At 50.0% G+C, this 18,601-nt stretch overlaps 1 protein-coding gene and 1 long non-coding RNA gene across 3 annotated transcripts in view; one reads left to right on the top strand and one right to left on the bottom strand.

Moving 5' to 3' along the window:
• DNAH2 (dynein axonemal heavy chain 2) overlaps positions 1-18,601 on the bottom strand; it is a 137,516-nt gene that overhangs the window by 16,090 nt on the left and 102,825 nt on the right. For both annotated transcript variants that reach the window (XM_083580733.1, XM_083580734.1), the window contains exons 59-75: positions 18,390-18,537; positions 17,804-17,943; positions 17,445-17,655; positions 16,806-16,922; positions 13,807-13,948; positions 13,356-13,525; positions 13,110-13,226; positions 11,974-12,138; positions 11,588-11,713; positions 10,596-10,744; positions 10,351-10,417; positions 9,914-10,064; positions 9,530-9,678; positions 9,035-9,168; positions 7,740-7,884; positions 6,412-6,611; positions 5,010-5,136 (exon numbers count right to left, since the gene is read on the bottom strand). In XM_083580733.1, the coding sequence (XP_083436859.1) occupies positions 5,010-5,136; positions 6,412-6,611; positions 7,740-7,884; positions 9,035-9,168; positions 9,530-9,678; positions 9,914-10,064; positions 10,351-10,417; positions 10,596-10,744; positions 11,588-11,713; positions 11,974-12,138; positions 13,110-13,226; positions 13,356-13,525; positions 13,807-13,948; positions 16,806-16,922; positions 17,445-17,655; positions 17,804-17,943; positions 18,390-18,537 (2,458 nt within the window). The remainder of the gene's footprint in view (positions 1-5,009; positions 5,137-6,411; positions 6,612-7,739; positions 7,885-9,034; positions 9,169-9,529; positions 9,679-9,913; positions 10,065-10,350; positions 10,418-10,595; positions 10,745-11,587; positions 11,714-11,973; positions 12,139-13,109; positions 13,227-13,355; positions 13,526-13,806; positions 13,949-16,805; positions 16,923-17,444; positions 17,656-17,803; positions 17,944-18,389; positions 18,538-18,601) is intronic.
• Positions 2,342-5,338, top strand: LOC310747041. The gene is made up of 2 exons (XR_014540865.1): positions 2,342-2,589; positions 3,186-5,338. It is a non-coding gene; the product is annotated as an uncharacterized lncRNA (long non-coding RNA).

The following is an 18,601-nucleotide window of genomic DNA, read 5'->3' as shown; positions in this document are numbered from 1 at the left end:
GGGGGAAGGAAAAGTCTCTGGCCATTTCCCGGCCTGCTCTGGGTTTCCCCTCAGGAAATATACAGCAAGGAGCAGGCTGCAGGAGATTGGGGTGGCTTTCCCCCTCTACTTCCCCCTCTCCATGGCTGTCCTGCTAGGCAGGGAGCCAGTCTTGCTCTCTGGCCCGTTGTCATGGATGGGGCTTGGCTGAGCTTCAAGGGCCTCTCAGATTACAAAGCCAGGCTCTGGGGAAACCTCCCAGACGGCTCACCCAAGGACCTGTGGGACGGCCAAGCTGCATTCTGCCCCTGACTGCCCACATGGCATGCCTCTGTTGTGGGGCAAGGCCTGGGGAGATTTCTGTAAGATTTTATTAAAGCTTTTTCATAATGCAGTAAGCTAAAAAAAAAATCTAAATAAAAGCAGAAAGGGAAAGAGACAGCATCAAAGGAAAAACAAAAATATAAAAGAAAATAAAAAGAACATAACGGACTTCTGATTTTCCATCTGTCAGTTATATAAAAGAAATTATTTGAAATATTCAAATAGAATGACATCCAACTGATCTACCTTCTGTTAGGCAATATTTCCCCAATCTTACAACCCAAATGTATCAAATTAATTCAGTTTCCTTTTTACACTAAATGTCCAAAAGGGGTTATCTAATTATTTTTATAAATAAATGTCAGCAATGGTTTTCGCCTCCAATAATTTCAAAAACCATTCCTCCATATTAAACAGTAAGACGCCTTTCCATCTTTGTCCACGCAAGTGTCTTCACTGCGACCGTATATTAAAATAATATTCCATAGTTCTTTACATTATATATTCATTCGTTTTCACCCAGTTCCTTATCGTCTGTTCCCATTTCCTGTTGCATTTGCCGTAGTTTCCCATCTTGATTTTGAAAAGACACAGAACACAGTATCTGCGTTTAAGCCCTTGTTCACTATTATCTCCAGGGAGAATTTGACAGCCAAGATTTACGTATTGGCTATCATCAATCGCCATGTAATTATCTCCATCGGCAACCTGCCGACAGAAGACATTCAGTCCGCCATGTTCCTCCACCGGAAGTCAAGGCCCAAGTAGATTTCAACCTTTTGGGGGGTACTACACATCCAGAGGGACGGCTCCTCTTGGTAGCCAGCCCAAACTCTCTCCCCAGAGGGGCAAACAAGCCACAGAAGCTTCCCTTGTCAGGGCAATGGGGATGCATGGGGGGGGGCGCAATGGTCAGGGCTGCGCTGATTCAGCAGCAGGACCACCACTGACCCAATGCTCTTCATACAATCCCACCTCACCCCCAGCCCCAATATTGGGAGGGCAAGTGCCTGATAGATGGGGGCCCCCAATCACTTGTCAAATTTGGCCTGCCAGCAGGTGGGGAGATAATGATCTGGCCTGTTGGCCAGGAATGTTTCCCTACCCCAGCCCTATATGGGGCGTGGGATGGTGTCAGAACTGTCGTCTACTGGATTTAAAGGACGGGGGACAATTTCTGAAGCAGCAAAAGGCAGAAGAAGCATCCCGTGTGTTGCAGGAATTTATGTACTGGGGGGGGGGTGTTGTCCCTCCAGCAGATATCATGCACCTGCAGCCCACTACCAAAATCAGCACAATCACTTTTGTGACTTTGGTGATTTGTCCCCACAAAATACTTCATCACAGTTTCTTCCTATCTATTCAAAGGGCCTCTGCTGCACGATACCAAATGTAAGAATTCACTGATAAATGTATCTGTGTACTGGCTCACTGGGAAAACTTTAGAAATTCATATAGACATGTGAGCTCAGCTACTCAGCAGCCCCTCTGTCTGAGTGATAACCCCTGGCATCCTGATACCTGAGTGCCAGACAGGTGGCCATTCCAGAAATAACAAACCCAGATCAAGACAAAAGGGTGTGATTAACTTGGCTGGGAAACAGGGAAATGTACGGTAAATATCTCTTTTGTTACACTTGATGGGTGTTTGGGGATGGCAAGGGGAACCATGGGGCAGGGTCCAGGATGCTCAGATTATTGCCACCAGGCCTCCCCTTTCATGATGTAACCGTGATGTATGAGTGATGTAGTTTGGGGAGGTGTAACATGGGGATTAGCAGCTAATAAAAGTTTGGGTTCTCTTTTGTTTGGGGCTTCCATCTTGTTCCACCTTGTGGCAGGTGGGAGTCCTGTAGCAAGTCTTCAATAAAGACCAAGCCTACTGGCTGCTGTTTTGCGCTGGTATTCCTGGCTGGGGTCCTTGTTTTTTTGTCCAAGGGAGCCTTCAGATTTCTCCATTAACACATGGTAGCCTGCAGCGAAGAGACAGGGGCGCCATGGGTGGCAAAACGGCTGGAAACTTTCCATGGGCCAGAGGGGTGCTGCACCTGGTCATCAGCAGGGAGAAGCACCCTCTGGGGACAATGGTCCATAGCGATGTCCCCTGGCCCAAACAATGATGGCCGGTTTTGGCAGGGAATCAGCTGTCTGAGCCTTCCTTCAACAAGACCCTGCCAGAGCTGCAGTCTTACACCAGCTGAGTCCAGGCAGCAGCAATCTCGCTGGAGCCAGCCAGACAGTCAGAAGGAAGGCGTCCGACATTATTTTGAGACCATGTAGGAACTGGTATGTGGGACGTGGGTGGTGCTGTGGGTTAAACCACAGAGCCGAGGACTTGCCGATCAGAAGGTTGGCGGTTTGAATCCCTGCAACGGGGTGAGCTCCTGTTGCTCGGTCCCTGCTCCTGCCAACCTAGCAGTTCGAAAGCACATCAGTGCAAGTAGATAAATAGGTACCGCTCCGGCGGGAAGGCAAACGGCGTTTCCGTGCGCTGCTCTGGTTCGCCAGAAGCGGCTTAGTCATGCTGGCCACATGACCCAGAAGCTGTACGCCGGCTCCCTCGGCCAGTGAAGCGAGATGAGCGCCGCAACCCCAGAGTTGGTCACGACTGGACCTAATGGTCAGGGGTCCCTTTACCTTTACCTAGGAACTGGTAAGATTGGCATCTGCCTGCTCTATAGGCTTGGTGGGCGAAATCTTCACAGTTTGCCGCTTCGGAAAATTGTCTCTCCAATGAGGAAGAGCCTTGAGAAGCCTCTGTGTTGGGGGGGGGGAGGTGGACTCAACGGCAACCGTCAAGGTAACCGGGAGAACGTTGTTTTCAGACCCGCCGCCTCCCCAGCCTGGCTGACTTTCTTTTGCGTGTTGATTTCTCCTTGCAGAAATGACATTTTCTCCACCGGCGCCATGCTCAGGCAGTGGGAGAAGAAAGGATAACAAAGGAGGGACCCAAGAGGATAAGGAGAGGTAAAAACAAAGATGACTCTTCTTTTTTGTGTGTGTACGGGAAGTTATTGAAAGCGGGGAAAGGGAAAGGCAAATAAGGTTGAAAGGACAAAACCCGAGGAGAACTGCTGCAGAGCAGACACGAGCGGGGAGGGAATGAGAGACCAGAGAGAAGGAAAATTTGCCCTGGGTCTGGGCAAGGCAGGAAAGAATGAGCCTAGGCCTTCAAAGCTGTATGGCGGGGGCAACCCATTTCTGGACACCTCCCTCCCGCTGCACAGAGAATAAAACTACCAGTACCATAAATCAGATTACGCAAATCTGTTCCGTGCTTGGAATGCTGTGCATTGCATAATTCAATGGAGTGCAAGGCTCTATAGCTCTGGGGTTAGAGCACTGGCCTTGTAAACCCAGGGTCGCGAGCTCAGATCTCGCTGGGGACTTTGTTATGCTTGCACAAGCGATAACTTCCTGAAGTCTCTGCCCATTTGATGCTGCTGAGACATTTGTTCCCGCTTTCCGTACCACTACCATGCTTCTTCTTTGAGAGCCAGTGTGGTTAAGCGGTTAGTGTTGGACTAGGTTCTGGGAGAGACCAGGGCTCAAATCTGCACTCAGCTATGAAGCTCAATGGGTGACATTGGGCCAGTTAGTCACTCTCAACTTAATCCACCTCACAGGGCTGTCATGAGGATAAAATCGAGAGGCTGAGAACTGTTTACACCACCTCGAGCTCCTCGGAAGAAAGGTGGGATTTAAACACAACAAACTCACTAAATAAAAATAATAATTCTGTGTACACTGCTGATCTCTATACGTTAAGATACTGCAGAGCTGGAAAAGGTGCAGAAAAGGGCAAGCAAAATGATTAAAGGGCTAGAGCAGCTTCCCTATGAAGGAAGGTTGCCAAAATTTGCTTTTTTTACTTTAGACAAGAGATACACAATACAGATGCATACAATTGTACATGGTACAGAGGAAGCAGATGAAGAGTTTTCCTCCCTCTCTTATAATACGAGAACCCAATGGGCTCATCCAGCAAAGCTTAAGATCTTTTTTGCAGGGAAAGATTCAAGACAGAGAAAAGGAAAGACTTCTTCACACGGCGCATTGCTAAACTATGTTTTGCTATGGCAATAATTAGTGGTAGCCACCGATTTGATGGCTTTAAAAGAAATTAGACAAATTTATGGGGGCTAAGGGACGCAGGTGGGGCTGTGGGTTAAACCATAGAGCCTAGGGCTTGCCGATCAGAAGGTCGGCGATTCGAATCCCCGCAATGACGGGGTGAGCTCCCGTTGCTCGGTCCCTGCTCTTGCCAACCTAGCAGTTCAAAAGCACGCCAGTGCAAGTAGATAAATAGGTACCACTCCGGCGGGAAGGTAAACGGCGTTTCCGTGCGCTGCTCTGGTTCGCCAGAAGCGGCTTAGTCACGCTGGCCACAGGACCCGGAAGCTGTACGCCGGCTCCCTCGGCCAGTAAAGCGAGATGAGTGCCGCAACCCCAGAGTCGGCCACGACTGGACCTAATGGTCAGGGGTCCCTTTACCTTTACCTTATGGGGGCTAAGGCTATCAAGGGCTACTCGAAACGATGGCTATACTCTGCCTCCAGGACCAAAGGCAGTATGCCCAGTTGCTGGGGATGAGGAAGGGTGAGTGCTGCTCTCGCACTCAGGTCCCGCTTGTCCTGGCTGGCCACAGTAATAGAAGGCTACTGAGCCTTTGGTCTGATCCGTAAGGGTGGCTCTTGAGCTCTTACCACTCCCCCGCGCAGGAAGAAGTTGTACTCGTCCATCTTGAGGTTGCCGGAGACCTCCAGGATCTTGGCACACATCTGGAAGCTGAAAAGCAGCTTGTGGCGCTCAAAGAGGCCCCGACAGGTGTATCTAAGAGAAGCCACACAGAAAATGGAAGGAAGGGTTGGAGCTCAGAGAGAACTCACAGCAGCCTCCTTTCTCAGATATTCTTTTTATTATTTTTTATTGATACACCAAAAGGGAAAAAACAAAACAAAAATACAAATAAAAACAGTGATAAAGACAATATTAATTACAAATCAATAAAGCAACAAGTGGTCCTTGAACTATAGACCCGACCTCCCGTCTATTCCTTATTTCAATTATATATTATTTGTTGCCAATACACACTATTATCATAGATTAACTAATTATTGGTTTATCTTAGGTCTCATATCTTTCTTAAAGCTACTACTGAAGTTATTCAAATGCTGCGACAAAGTTTAACGTGTTAAGGTTGTTTTTCAAATAAACTTTGAAGACTTCCCATTTTGAGACAAATTCCCGTTTTGGTTTGTTCTTTATTATTTCTGATAAACTGTCTAACTCCACATATTCTGTTAGCTTTTGGATCCATTCATGAATAGAGGGGATTTCATCACTCTTCCATTTTGTAGCGATAAGAACGCTTGCTGCCACTGTGGCATATAAAAAAATACTTTTCATTTCATTTTTTGCAGAATATCCAAATCTGTAATCCCCAGAAGATAAGCTTCTGGTTTTCTCATAAAGGAAATCTTTATCATTTTTTTGTAGTTCTAAGTGGATACTCTCCCAAAATGCCTGGATTTTCTTACATAGCCACCACATGTGATAGAAAGTGCCTGATTTGTCTCCACACCTCCAGCAGTTGCTTGGGACACTTTCTCAGATATTCAAGAGGGTGAAAGCTGAACTTCCAGCACCTGTCTGGAACAGGTGTCCTGTCATTTGACTATACAGTCATACCTCGGGTTACAGACGCTTCAGGTTATGTGATTTCAGGTTGCGCACCCCGCTGAACCCAGAAGTACCAGAACAGTTACTTCCGGGTTTTGGCGCTTGCGCATGCGCAGAAGCACTAAATCACGCTTTGTGCATGTGCAGAAGCACCGAATGGTGACCTGCGCATGCGCAGATGCGCAGGTCACAAACACTGTGGGTTGCGAACTGGCCTCCCGCATGGATCACGTTTGCAACCCAAGTGTCCACTGTATGGACTATATGGGGCAAGTCTGAGGATTGTCGACAACTTCTCCCAGTTAAACTGAACACGCCTCGTTCCTCAGGAAGGAGACCCCAAGGGCAATAATTGCCAGGTGCAGCAGGGAAAAGAGTGGTGGCAGTGGTTGGCTCCCCCCCCCCCCCCGGCACAAAGTGGGTTACCTGTAGACAGCATAGGTGTGGTATTCGTTGAGGAAGCGGATTCTCTCGTCCAGCTTGGTGCTCCGATGGCTCTTGTTGATGCTGAGGTTGAAGAGGTCGATGTAGGCATCGAGGGAGAACTGGTACATGGGGTCGATCCTGCCCATGTCATTGAGGACGAAGAAGAGGATGGATGCCCTCTGAGCACATGGTCGGTAGGCCTGGCGAGAGCACGTGCGACAGGTGAGTTGGCAAGCAGCCAGAAGGCAGGAGCAGGGTGCCCACCAGGAGATGGGGGGGGGGAGAGGAGCCACTGGGGGTGAATCAGCCATGGGGTGAGGCCTCTACCCCAGCACACAAACCGCTCACTGCCACAGAAATGACCTTTCCTGCAGAATCAGTACTTCACCAGTCAAAGAGCAAGTTACTAGCCCCTATGGACTGTGGAGAAACCCAGGAGGGGTTCAGGCACAGCATCTGTACCCACAACTCTTCCTCAAGACCCTCAGTTCGGGGGGGGGGTTCCACCTGAAGTTTATGAAATAATGCATCACCTGGAGACAGTGGGTAGAGGAAAGTTTTCCTCCCTCTCCCATCAGACTAGAACTTGTACGTTTCCGAGCACAATTCAAAGTGTTGGTGTTGACCTTTAAAGCCCTAAACGGCCTCGGCCCAGTAGACCTGAAGGAGCGTCTCCACCCCCATCGTCCAGCCGGACACTGAGGTCCAGCTCCTAGGGCCTTCTGGTGGTTCCCTCATTGTGAGAAGTGAGGTTACAGGGAACCAGGCAGAGGGCCTTCTCGGTGGTGGCACCCGCCCTGTGGAACGCCCTCCCACCAGATGTCAAAGAGATAAATAACTATCTGACTTTTAGAAGACATCTTAAGGCAGCCCTGTTCAGGGAAGTTTTTAATGTGTGACATCTTAGTGTATTTTTGGTCTTTGTGGAAGCCGCCCAGACTGGCTGGGGAAACCCAGCCAGATGGGCAGGGTACAAATAATAAATTATTATTATTATTGTTGTTGTTATTGTTATTGTTATTGTTATTGTTATTGTTATTGTTATTATTATTATTATTACTACTACTACTACTTGCGGACATCCATGAAGATATTGGAAGATTCAGGACAGACAAAAAAGAAAGCGCTTCTTCTCACAACACAGAGTTGAACCACGGAACTCCCTGCCACAGGAGGCAGTGATGGCCAGGAACCAAGAGGGCTTTGGAAGAGGATTAGACAAATTCGTGGAGGCAAGGGCTATTGGGGGCTACTAGCCACAATGGCTATGCACTGTCTCCATGGTCAGAGGCAGCAATGTTTCTGAGTACCAGAAACCATCCTCTCACCTCCCGGGCGGTGTCGATTTTGATCTCCGTGGTCTCGCTGGTCTCCAGCTGCTCTGTGACTTCGGTGGCTGTGACCTTCGAGGTTTGGAGTGTGTTCACAAGCTGCACATCGTCCAAGAGGGAGCCCGTGGCTTCGTTCAGCAACCTGACAGTTAAAAGCAGGAGAGGTGAGCCCGGGGAGGGAAGGGCACAAGCAAGGGCAGAACATCTGTGCCCGCTCCCCAGAGGGCCTGAGGGCCAGAAGCAGAGCTCTGCAGCTTTGCCCAAGAGGCAGGGTGGGAAAGATGCCTTCTCTGGCTGGAGAAGCCCCAGATGATGGAGGAGGAGGTGGGGTCAGGGCCTGCAGAACTGCCGGCTGAGTTTATGGGGAAGAGAGGAGAGGGAAGGGCAGACTTGCAACATGCTCAGCCTCCACAAAAGGCTGGAGACCCAGGGGGTAAAGGGAGTGCAGAAGACAGCAGCCACCTTCCTTCTCCTGGTCAGTAAGGACTGCCACATATCACCCCACAGGCCCAACCACACAGGCTTCGTGGCCTCCACTGCCCATTCCTTCAACTTTGCTGAGGTTGCAGCAGATGCTGTTTTAAAGCCATTGTTTACATGATGCTCTTCAGGCACAACAACAACAACAATAATAATAATAATTTATTATTTATATCCCGCCCATCTGGCTGAGTTTCCCCAGCCACTCTGGGCGGCTTCCAATCAAGTATTAAAAACAATACAGCGTTAAATATTAAAAACTTCCCTGAACAGGGCTGCCTTCAGATGTCTCTTAAAAATAGGATAGCGACTTATTTCCTTCACATCTGAAGGGAGGGCGTTCCACAGGGCGGGTGCCACCACCGAGAAGGCCCTCTGTCTGGTTCCCTGTAACCTTACTTCTCGCAATGAGGGAACCGCCAGAAGGCCCTTGGCGCTGGATCTCAGTGTCCGGGCTGAACGATGGGGGTGGAGACGCTCCTTCAGGTATCCAGGACCGAGGCCGTTTAGGGCTTTCAAGGTCAGCACCAACACTTTGAATTGTGCTCAGAAACATACTGGGAGCCAGTGTAGGTCTTTCAAGACCGGTGTTATGTGGTCTCGGCAGCCACTCCCGGTCCCCAGTCTAGCTGCCGCATTCTGGATTAATTACAGTTTCCGGGTCACCTTCAAAGATAGCCCCACGTAGAGCGCGTTGCAGTAGTCCAAGCATCTGCACACACATAAAGCGTCTGCGCACGCACAAGTGACGAACCCTCAAAAGGATCCTATTCTCCACAGCACCTGCATGTCCCCTTGCCCAGCCCCGTTACCTCAGGATCTCGTCCTCCAGCTCCTTCAGCTTCCTTTTGCCAGCTGCGATGTTGAGGACCAGGTTGTCCTTCTGCTCTTCCAGCTCGGGCCTCTCTCTCCGGACCACAATCCCCAGCAGCTGAGCTTCCAGCCCCTGAAGAGGCCCAGGACACTCAGTACGGACCCCTCTGCCTCTCCCCCCATCGTTTGGCATGACGGATGCTCCCCACCCTTTCTGCCTGCTCTCCTGGCAATTCTTCTTCCCTCCTATGAAGTCTTCTCCAGGGGGTGGAATCTGTCCCTTTCCAAACGGCCCATCTCCTCCCACCTCAAATCCCAGGAGCTGGAAAGAATTTCCAGCATCGAGGCAGCGAGAAGCCTGGGTGAGGCCAAAGGGGGCCCACCACAGCCCAGCACCCCATTCTCACCAACCAGATGCCCCGATCGGAAGCCCATGAGCAAGACAGGAGCCTAGCAGCAGCAGCGGCAACGCTCTCCCTGGTTTTGCTCCCTACCTGCTCTTTGACAGCAAAGTTGACAATGGTGGTCTGGGAGGACGTCTCCGGCGTGTAGTGTGGGTTGGGGAGCTTGGTGGTGAGGTAGAATCGGAAATCGGGGTGGTATTCTACTTCCTTGTCCCCCAGCCTTATCAGCAGGCGGCCGCCTACAAAGACATACAGGTCAGGAGCAAGATAGGGGTGGGATTAGGGGGTCTTTCACCTGGGCCCTCTTTCCCTCTGGACAAGATGCCAGCCCCTTCCCAGGAAGCTGGCATCCATTCCTCCTTCGAATTCCTCTCCCCCCCAAACCTCAAATCCCAAACCTGGATGAAAAACACAAAAGGGTTCCCAGAAGTCACCACCTCCTTTCCCAGCAGCAGGCAGAAGCCAGGCGCTCACCCACTTTGGTGACGGACTTGTTGAGGATGGGGGCCAGTGTGGGGTCCAGCTCCTCCTGAACGTTTTGCAGCAGCACCGGAGTGCCAAACTGGATGGCCGTCTCCAGGATGCGCATATAGTCGGGCATCTGCAGGTCAATTATCTTGAGGCCCTGTGGGAGGCAGAGGGGGCGGGAGCATGGGAGGGCCGCCAGAACACCTCTCTGGCTGCCACCCACGTCAGAGAATCTCCCAGGCAGGTAAACAGATGTTGGATCCAGCTGCTAGACCAACATTCGAATGCACTTCTGCTTAGAAGCAGGAACAGGGGGGTGGAACTGAAGGGGAACGAGCATTTGTATAGCCCTGCAACAGCAAACAGAGAGGAGGGTGCAGAAATCATAGGGCAGGGGGTTCAAACCTAGAGAAGCAAGCATCTGCAATGGAGCTCCTCCTTACTTTTTTGGCTTCCATGTTCTTGATCCACTTCGTGGCCTGGCACTGGGGGTCGATCATGAGAGGCCACCTGGAAAAGACACACTGGGGCTTGAGGCGCGCTGGGGCCCCTCGGCATCTCACCTTTGGACTTCTGGGCGCCTCCCTCCCCCAATAGATGATCCAAGGGGAGAGGGCCGTGGTGGGCCTGAAAAGCCTCTCCGGGGGTGCAGGGAGCCCTGAGCTCCCTCTCGGAGACCGAGGCTCACCGGTTGCCTCGTGTGACAATGATCCCGTTCTCCGTGGAGAAGTTGTCAGAGGGCAGGCCCTGGATGTTCCAGTTGCGCACGATGGTGGGGTTGGCGAGGAAGCTGTCGCAGGTGAAGCGGGGGCAGCAAGGCACATGGAGCTCTCGAGTCTGCGGGTGGGGAGCAGAAGCAGGGAAACCAGTCAAGCCCCACCCAGAATGGCCTCCTCTTCCCATGAGCGGAAGGCGACCGACACGGCTTCCGAGCTACTCACTGGTCAGCCTGGCCAGCTGACACCCTGGGAGGCTTACACCGGCTATTTCTTTACAGTGATAACTCGGGTTAAGAACTTAATTCATTCTGGAGGTCTGTTCTTAACCTGAAACTGTTCTTAACCTGAAGCACCTCTTTAGCTAATGGGGCCTCCCGCTGCCGTTGCGCTGCCGCTGCACGATTTCTGTTCTCATCCTGAAGCAAAGTTCTTAACCCGAGGTACTATTTCTGGGTTAGCAGAGTCTATAACCTGAAGCGTATGTAACCTGAAGCGTATGTAACCCGAGGTACCACTGTATTTCATAAAATTTATACCCCATGTGGTGGCAAAAAACCAAACAAACGTCAAAGTGGTTTGCAAAGAGAATGAAACCATAACATTATCAGTAAAAGCAACGTTCAAAAGATGAGATCTGCAGTAAATTAAAAGCAAGATCAGAACTCACATCAATATTCTACAGGTCTGGGCAGGCTGGCCTAAAGAAAAATGTTTTCAGCAGGTGCCGGAAAGAGCACAGCAAAGGCTCCGGCACAATGTCAATAAGCAGGGAGGCCAGAGTGTTGGTGCTGCCATGCTAAGAGACTGATTTTTCACCATTGCAGAACATGTATGATGTGGCACGTGGGGCAGTGCCAGCTCCTTGCTGCCAGCCTCGTGTCCTTCCACCAGGGGCGGGATTCTTGTAAAGGAATGGTGGGAGGGAGAAGCTGGCCTCTCAGGAAAGGGGCACCAGGCTCACCTGCTTCATCCAGATGTGCGAGACAATGTCATCCCGGTAATTGGAGAGGAAGGGCCCCATGTAGGACACGAAGGCGGCCGCCAAAAGACAGTCCCCCACCAGGTAGCCTATATCTTCCTCCAGGCCCTGAAGGGAAGGAAGAGGAGGAGATCAGGGGAAGGACGGAGCCCTGGAGAGGGTTCCCCTTGCAAAGGGGCCCTTGGAGATATTAAAAAGCTCTTTTCTTGCACCCCACATTCCCTTCATCTTCTGTAGCCTCCCCTCACCCCCTTGCACGTCCCAAGGCTTTGGTCTCCCTTGCTGGGTCCTAGAAAGGGTCCTGTCAAAACTTGATGCTCTACTCCAAGGGACAGACAGGGGTCTGTGGAGCAGCCCCCGAGTCGTACCTTGACTGTTTCCTCCCAGCGGATCTTCTCTCCCGCCAGGCCCGACACCAGCTTGTCGGCTCGGTCCAGCTTGATCTCCATCTCCTCCGACTTCTTGCGCAGCTCCTCCTTCTGGGCCAGCTTCTCCTCGTACTCCTTCTTCAGCATCTCCAGCTTCTCTGCCACCTGAGCAGGGGTTGGGGCGAGGGTGGAGAGGAGGCCTTAGGAGCAGGTCCGTTGCCAGGGCCTTCCTCGCTGGGAAGATGCCTACAAGGGCTGGCCTGGGGTGATGCACAGAGGGAACGCCCTACCACCGCCATTATACAATAGGGCCACATCTTATGCAGAAGTCTGGTTCAAAGCACACACTCAAACTGCCCTCGGTCAAGCATCCTAAGCCTTCTGGAGCCAGCGTGCCAAGAGGGCCTTGCACCCCAGCTCTGAAAGCTCTTTTTGCATCAGGAAAACCCAACAGGCACATGAAGGGACTGAGGCTCACAGAGCTTTCCTGGAAAAAACTGCTAGAGAGGTCACTTCCTTTGTCTTCCTAAATGGTTCCTTCCTTCCTGCTTGGGCATCCTTCTTTCTCTTCATCATGCTTCCAAGCTAACCCTGAGCTGAGTTCTGCAGCTCAGACACCACTTCTGAACGTACATTTTGTACTTTTGTAACTTAGATAGCAGTTTTAAACCTGCCTTCGTTTTGCTACGGTAACTGCTGCTTCAAAACCTAGTTTATGCAAGTAAACACTACTTTTATCTCTTCACATGTGTGTGTGATTGTTGTTTTTAAAGGGGGAGAAAAGGGGTGAGACCAGGAAGATCCAGTTTGCCTTAAAGTATCCTGGTTTATTAAATCAACCTTGACTTCGCTTCCAAGTTTAGCTGCAAAGGATGGTACTCTGCTGATCTCACAAACGTGAGCAAGGAAGGACAATAACTAAACAATATATCCTCTCCAAGTGTCTATATCCATTCCCACAGCTTGGATTTAACTCACAAAATTTTAACCAGTCAAGACTTCAACTGCGTGTGGTTGAGATGCCACAAGTTAAATGTGTACAAGATGTGGTTGCAATGCAATAAGGAGAGGCCAAGAGTCTCCATGACTCCTGCGGCCAAACCGCACTCCCGGATTGCCCTCGAAGGCCAACTGACCTCTCGGAGCCTCTCCTGAGCCTCGGCCTGGGCGGCCTGCTTTTCTGCCAGCTGGGCAAGGGCAGCATTCATTCGAGCACGTTTGGGCTCCACCACACGGTAAATGCGGCCGTACATCTGGGAAGGAGAAGGTGGGGAGAAGCAGAGGATGGAGTGCAACCTGCAAAGATTGAACCCCAAAGCGTCTTCCCACCATGCAAAAAGCTGCTGCCGGGCCCTTCCACAGAGGGAGCTTTCGATGCTCACCTCCATGGCTCTAACCCACATGCACAGGGATTTGGCAGCCACCGAGACGCGCCCAATGATGTCTGGCTGGAAGTCCGGTTGAGAGCAGTAGGCGCTGATCTTCTTGAGCACCTTGTCGGAGATGTTGTCCTTGTCAAAGTAGACCAGCTGCTTAATGAAGTTGGGCTCACCTGGAGAAGCAGAATTGAGATCAGGGGAGCTGGGAGATGCCAGGAGAGCCCTTTTGGGTTGTGCTGATGGCACTTTGGACTTCTGCAACCAGGCCCCACAGAGTGACCAAAACAGGACAGTTCCAGGAAGCCCAAAAGCAGGCTGTCTCTAACCCTGGTGGCAAATGCCCTCCCAGAAAAAAAGAGGTCTGGGGAGGGGGCAGTGCTGCATCACGGTCCAGATCCATGTTATCTGTCCGCACACATGTTGTCTCTGGGCCTGCCTTAGGTTCCTTACTTACCCAGCTGCTTCTTGGCTTCGGCCCAGGTGGGCTCGTTGCCTCGCAGGATCATGACCGCCTGCATGACTGTCTCCACCAGGGTGGGAGGGCGGCCATAAGACTTGATCTCGGTCAAGTCTTTCTTGTTGAGCGATTCCAAAGCCTGGGGGGAGGGAAAGGGGGGCACAGGGGCCTTTCAGAAGCGGCTGCTCCAAAGGGAGAGTCAGGCAGGGAGTCAGAGCATGGAAACAGGAAGGAAAGGGGGACACACACACCCTTCTAACCCTTGGAGAGGAATGGAGAGCATCCTAAATCTCCAGCCACCACCACACATCTGGAAAATCCCAGCATGTGGGGGCTGTGCAGGGAGGGTGGGGCCAGAGCATGCACACAGGCACAGAATGCTGTGTGGTTAAGAACATTACAACAGCCCTGCTGGATCCGCCCAATGGACAATCTAGTCCAGCAGCCTGCTGGCACAGGGCCAACCAGATGCCAGCGAGGAGGACCTGCCAGCAGCTGGCATTTGCAAGCATTGCTGCCTCCAACAGTGGAGGGAAAACATAGCCATCCTGGCTAGTAGCGTCCAATAGCCCTCTCCTCCTCCTTTGCGAATATCTCTAATCCTCTTTTAATGCCAAGCAGGTTGGTGGCATTACTGCCGCCTAACAGGGAAGCTGGGAGAGCGCCAATTTGGTGGAATGGATCTCTGTTTGCCTAGAGTCGGTAAGAAACACATTGCTGTTGTTTGTTTAGCTCCGACCTGTACCCCTTTAACCAGCTGGTCCTTTCTGATAATACAAATACAAATACAAACAAATAAACAATACAAATTGAGAGCATTTGCAGATGATTTGGTACTTACGTTACAAGAGCCAGAATCTAGTACTAAAAGGGTTTTAGAACTAATTCAAGATTTTGGCCAGGTTGCAGGATTTAAATTGAATAAATCCAAAACTAAGGTATTGGAAAAAAACTTAACACCTATGGAAAGGGAGAAGTTTCAGAATGAGACAGGTTTAACTGTGGTTAAGAAAGTGAAATACTTGGGGATCAATATGACAACTAAAAATGTGAATTTGTTTAAAGATAATTATGAAAAATGCTGGACAGAGGTAAAAAAAGATTTAGAAATTTGGTCAAAATTGAAGCTTTCCTTGTTGGGTCGAATTGCAGCTATAAAGATGAATGTATTGCCTAGAATGTTATTTTTGTTTCAAACATTACAAATTGTTGACAAGATGGACTGTTTTCAAGAAGTGGCAGAAAGATATTTCAAAATTCGTCTGGCAGGGCAAAAAGCCCAGGATAAAATTTAAGATATTAACTGATGCAAAAGAAAGGGAGGGATTTGCCCTGCCAGATTTTAAACTTTATTATGAATCAGCGGCTTTTTGCTGGTTGAAAGACTGGCTACTTCTTGAGAATACAGATATCTTGGCTCTAGAAGGGTTTAATAATATTTTTGGGTGGCATGCATATTTGTGGTACGACAAGGTCAAAGCGCATAAAGCTTTTAAAAACCATATTGTCAGGAAAGCACTGTATAATGTCTGGATTAGGTATAAAGACCTGCTGGAGAACAAAACTCCCAGGTGGTTGTCCCCAATGGAGGCAAAGGCTGTGAAAAAACTCAATATGGAGTCTAAATGGCCGAAATATTGGGAAATTTTGGAACAAGAAGGGGATGTAATGAAATTGCAGAGTTATGAGAAATTGAAAGATAAAGTGAGAGATTGGCTCCATTATTACCAAATAATGGAGGTTTTTAAGTCAGACAGGAAAATTGGCTTCCAGGTGGAAAAATCAAAACTGGAGACAGAACTATTAGAATCCAAAACTAAGAATTTGTCAAAAATGTATAACTTGCTGTTGGAATGGAATACACAGGATGAAATAGTTAAATCAGCTATGATCAAGTGGGCACAAGATATTGGTCATAACATTATGTTTGAAGACTGGGAACGGTTGTGGACCACCGGTATGAAATTTACGGCATGTAATGCCTTGAAAGAAAATATTATGAAAATGATTTATAGGTGGTACATGACTCCAGTCAAGCTCGCAAAAATTTACCACTTGTCTGATAATAAGTGTTGGAAATGTAAAGAGACTGAAGGTACATTCTTTCACCTTTGGTGGACTTGCCCAAGGATTAAGGCTTTCTGGGAAATGATTTATAATGAAATGAAAAAGGTATTTAAATATACCTTCCTGAAGAAACCAGAGGCCTTTCTCCTGGGTATGGTCGGCCAATTGGTGCCAAAGAAGGACAGAACATTTTTTATGTATGCTACAACAGCAGCAAGAATACTCATCGCAAAGTATTGGAAGACACAAGATCTACCCACCTTGGAAGAATGGCAGATGAAAGTGATAGACTATATGGGACTGGCAGAAATGACCGGCAGAATCCGAGACCAGGGAAAAGAGACGGTGGAAGAAGATTGGAAGAAATTTAAGGACTATCTTAAGAAACATTGCAAAATTATTGAAGGCTAGAACGATGTTGATTCAGAAATTAAGGAGTTAAAAGCTGTAATGATTATGTGATTAAGAAAAGAAAGGTTAAAAAGTACATAGAAATTAGGGAAAGGATTTGTTGAATTGACTTAATTAGAGAATGGAATACAGAAAGGGGAGGTATGAGGAGGTCGGGAAAGTAAGTTTTATGAATATAAGGGATGGAAACTATACCTGTTTTGTATGTGTGTTTTTTCTTTTTTGGATTGTATGTATTGTTATTGTTTTTGTTTTTATTGTTCTGTTTATTCTGTTTTATATAAATTCCTAAACTTTAATAAATATATTATAAAAAACACATTGCTGTTGTTTGAAGTGAAATAGTCGTGCGCATTGCAGCAGAGGAACTCTGTGGGTCACAAATCCTGTCCGCCCTAAAATCCGCTGTGCTGTTTGGTTTCCCAGAGATCTGGCACAGCTCTTACAGGCTGCCTAACTTAGCAGACCCTGCAGCCCATGGAGCAGGGCTTCTACAATGTCCCTCCCCTTCCTGCTACCTTCATGGCTTCCTCCAAAGCAGGCATGGCCTCCTCCAGGTCCCTCTGGGCGGTGTCCGCTAAAGCTTTGCACTTAATCTCCTCTGCTGCGATCTTCTCACTGTTGGCTGACACCATCTGTGGGGAGAGGAGAAGTCTCAGCACCAGGGGTCCTCAAACGGGGCTGGTTCACTGTCCCTCAGACCTTGTGGGGGGCTGGACTATATTTTGACAAATATATATGCAAGAGCATCAGGCAGGTTTACCTGTGTCTTGTGAGCGGCAGGGGCTGGTGGCGACGGCAGCAGCAGAGGGACAATGAGTGGCGTGCGAAAGGGCTCCGGAGAGGGGCTGCTTTAAATGGCGGTCGCTCGAGAGGGGCGCTCAGCCAGCTGCGGCTCAACAAAGCCCAGCCCCCTTCCTCCTCTAGGCAGGGCAGGGAGAAGCCAGGAGGAGGGAGGGGGGCATCGCTGCTGCCGCCACCACGTGAGGGAGAGGGAATGAACATGCATGCTGGCAATCCACGTGCTGGCGATCCACATGGCGATTCCTGGACCGTCCGTGGGCCAGATCCAGAAGGCAACTGGGCCTGATCCAGCCCATGGACCTTAGTTTACCGACCGAGGAGAGCATCCCAGGAGCCCGGACTCGGACACCCACCTTCTGCTGTTCATCAGCTTCTCGCTTCTGCTGAACAATGATGACCAGGTACTCCTCGCACTGCTTCTGGAATTCTGCCACCTTCCTCCTGGCTTCCTCCAGCTCCAGCGTCATCACCTCCACCTTCTTCCGGGTCTCATCGATCTTGAAGAGCCCGTTGTGGAGCTTGTTGGCTTGGTCCGAGAGCTCCTTCCGCTTCTCAGCCAGGAGCCTGCCAAAGGAGGAAGGGGAAGGCTCCATGACTGCTCTGCAGCCCAGTCTAGCCCAGAAGTTGGGCCGCCCATGGATCTCCATACACTCCCAGGCTCTCGGCCATCCCACTCTGCTTCCCTGGAGAGAGACCAGAAGGGCCCCCTTACTTCTTGTAGCCAGAGACCAGCTCCAGGTAGTTGGTTGGGGTGACGTAGTTATGGCGCCTCAGCTCCAGCAGCATCTTCTGTGAGTACCTGGCCACGGACCAGTGCATGGTCACAAAGATCCTAGCCACTCGCTTTTGCATCTAGACAGGATGGAGAGGAGGGAGAGAATCAGGGAGGAGTCAAGTGCTCCTGTGGCTTCTAGCAATTGGCCATCAGAAACATTGCTGCCTTCATGCATCTTGGAAGAGGAACCCTCTCCCACTGCCTGCAGCCACACATTTATCTATAAAAAGATATTTGTATACTGCTACGCCACAAAAAATTTAATCAGTGGTTTACAGCGTTAAAAAGATGAAACCACACAAAAGATTTCTTTTTTTTAAAAAAGAAATTAAATGCACCAATTAACCGCTGTGGAAGGATGCACAGGCCTGGCGGAGTTTTCAGCAGCCGCCTGCTGAACCTCCAGTGTCAGAGTGTTCCGCAGGCACAACAGGCTTGGTTTCTCATTGTCAAACGAGCCCTGCCAACCTTCAGGACAGCCCCCCTCTGCGCCGCTTTGGGAGGGGCAGGGGCTCCCCCTCACCGTGTCCAGGCTCCCCTTTTCCACAGTTCCCAGGTCCACGCCTTCCAGGTACTTCTCCGCCACTTCCAGGAGGGCATCCTTGGGCCACTCAGAGAACCAGTCAATGGTGGTGCAGTTCACCAGGGCAGGGTACTGCCGGATCCAGTTCCTGAGGCACAGCGGAGAGAGACGTGGGTTGGCATTGCACCAACTATGCCTCCCCCCCGCTTCCC

This window comes from Podarcis filfolensis (assembly GCF_964270895.1).
Source record: "Podarcis filfolensis genome assembly, chromosome: 13".
Classification (NCBI taxonomy): domain Eukaryota; kingdom Metazoa; phylum Chordata; class Lepidosauria; order Squamata; family Lacertidae; genus Podarcis; species Podarcis filfolensis.
Note: the sequence above shows the minus strand (reverse complement) of the source record. Positions and strands in the feature narration are given on the sequence as shown.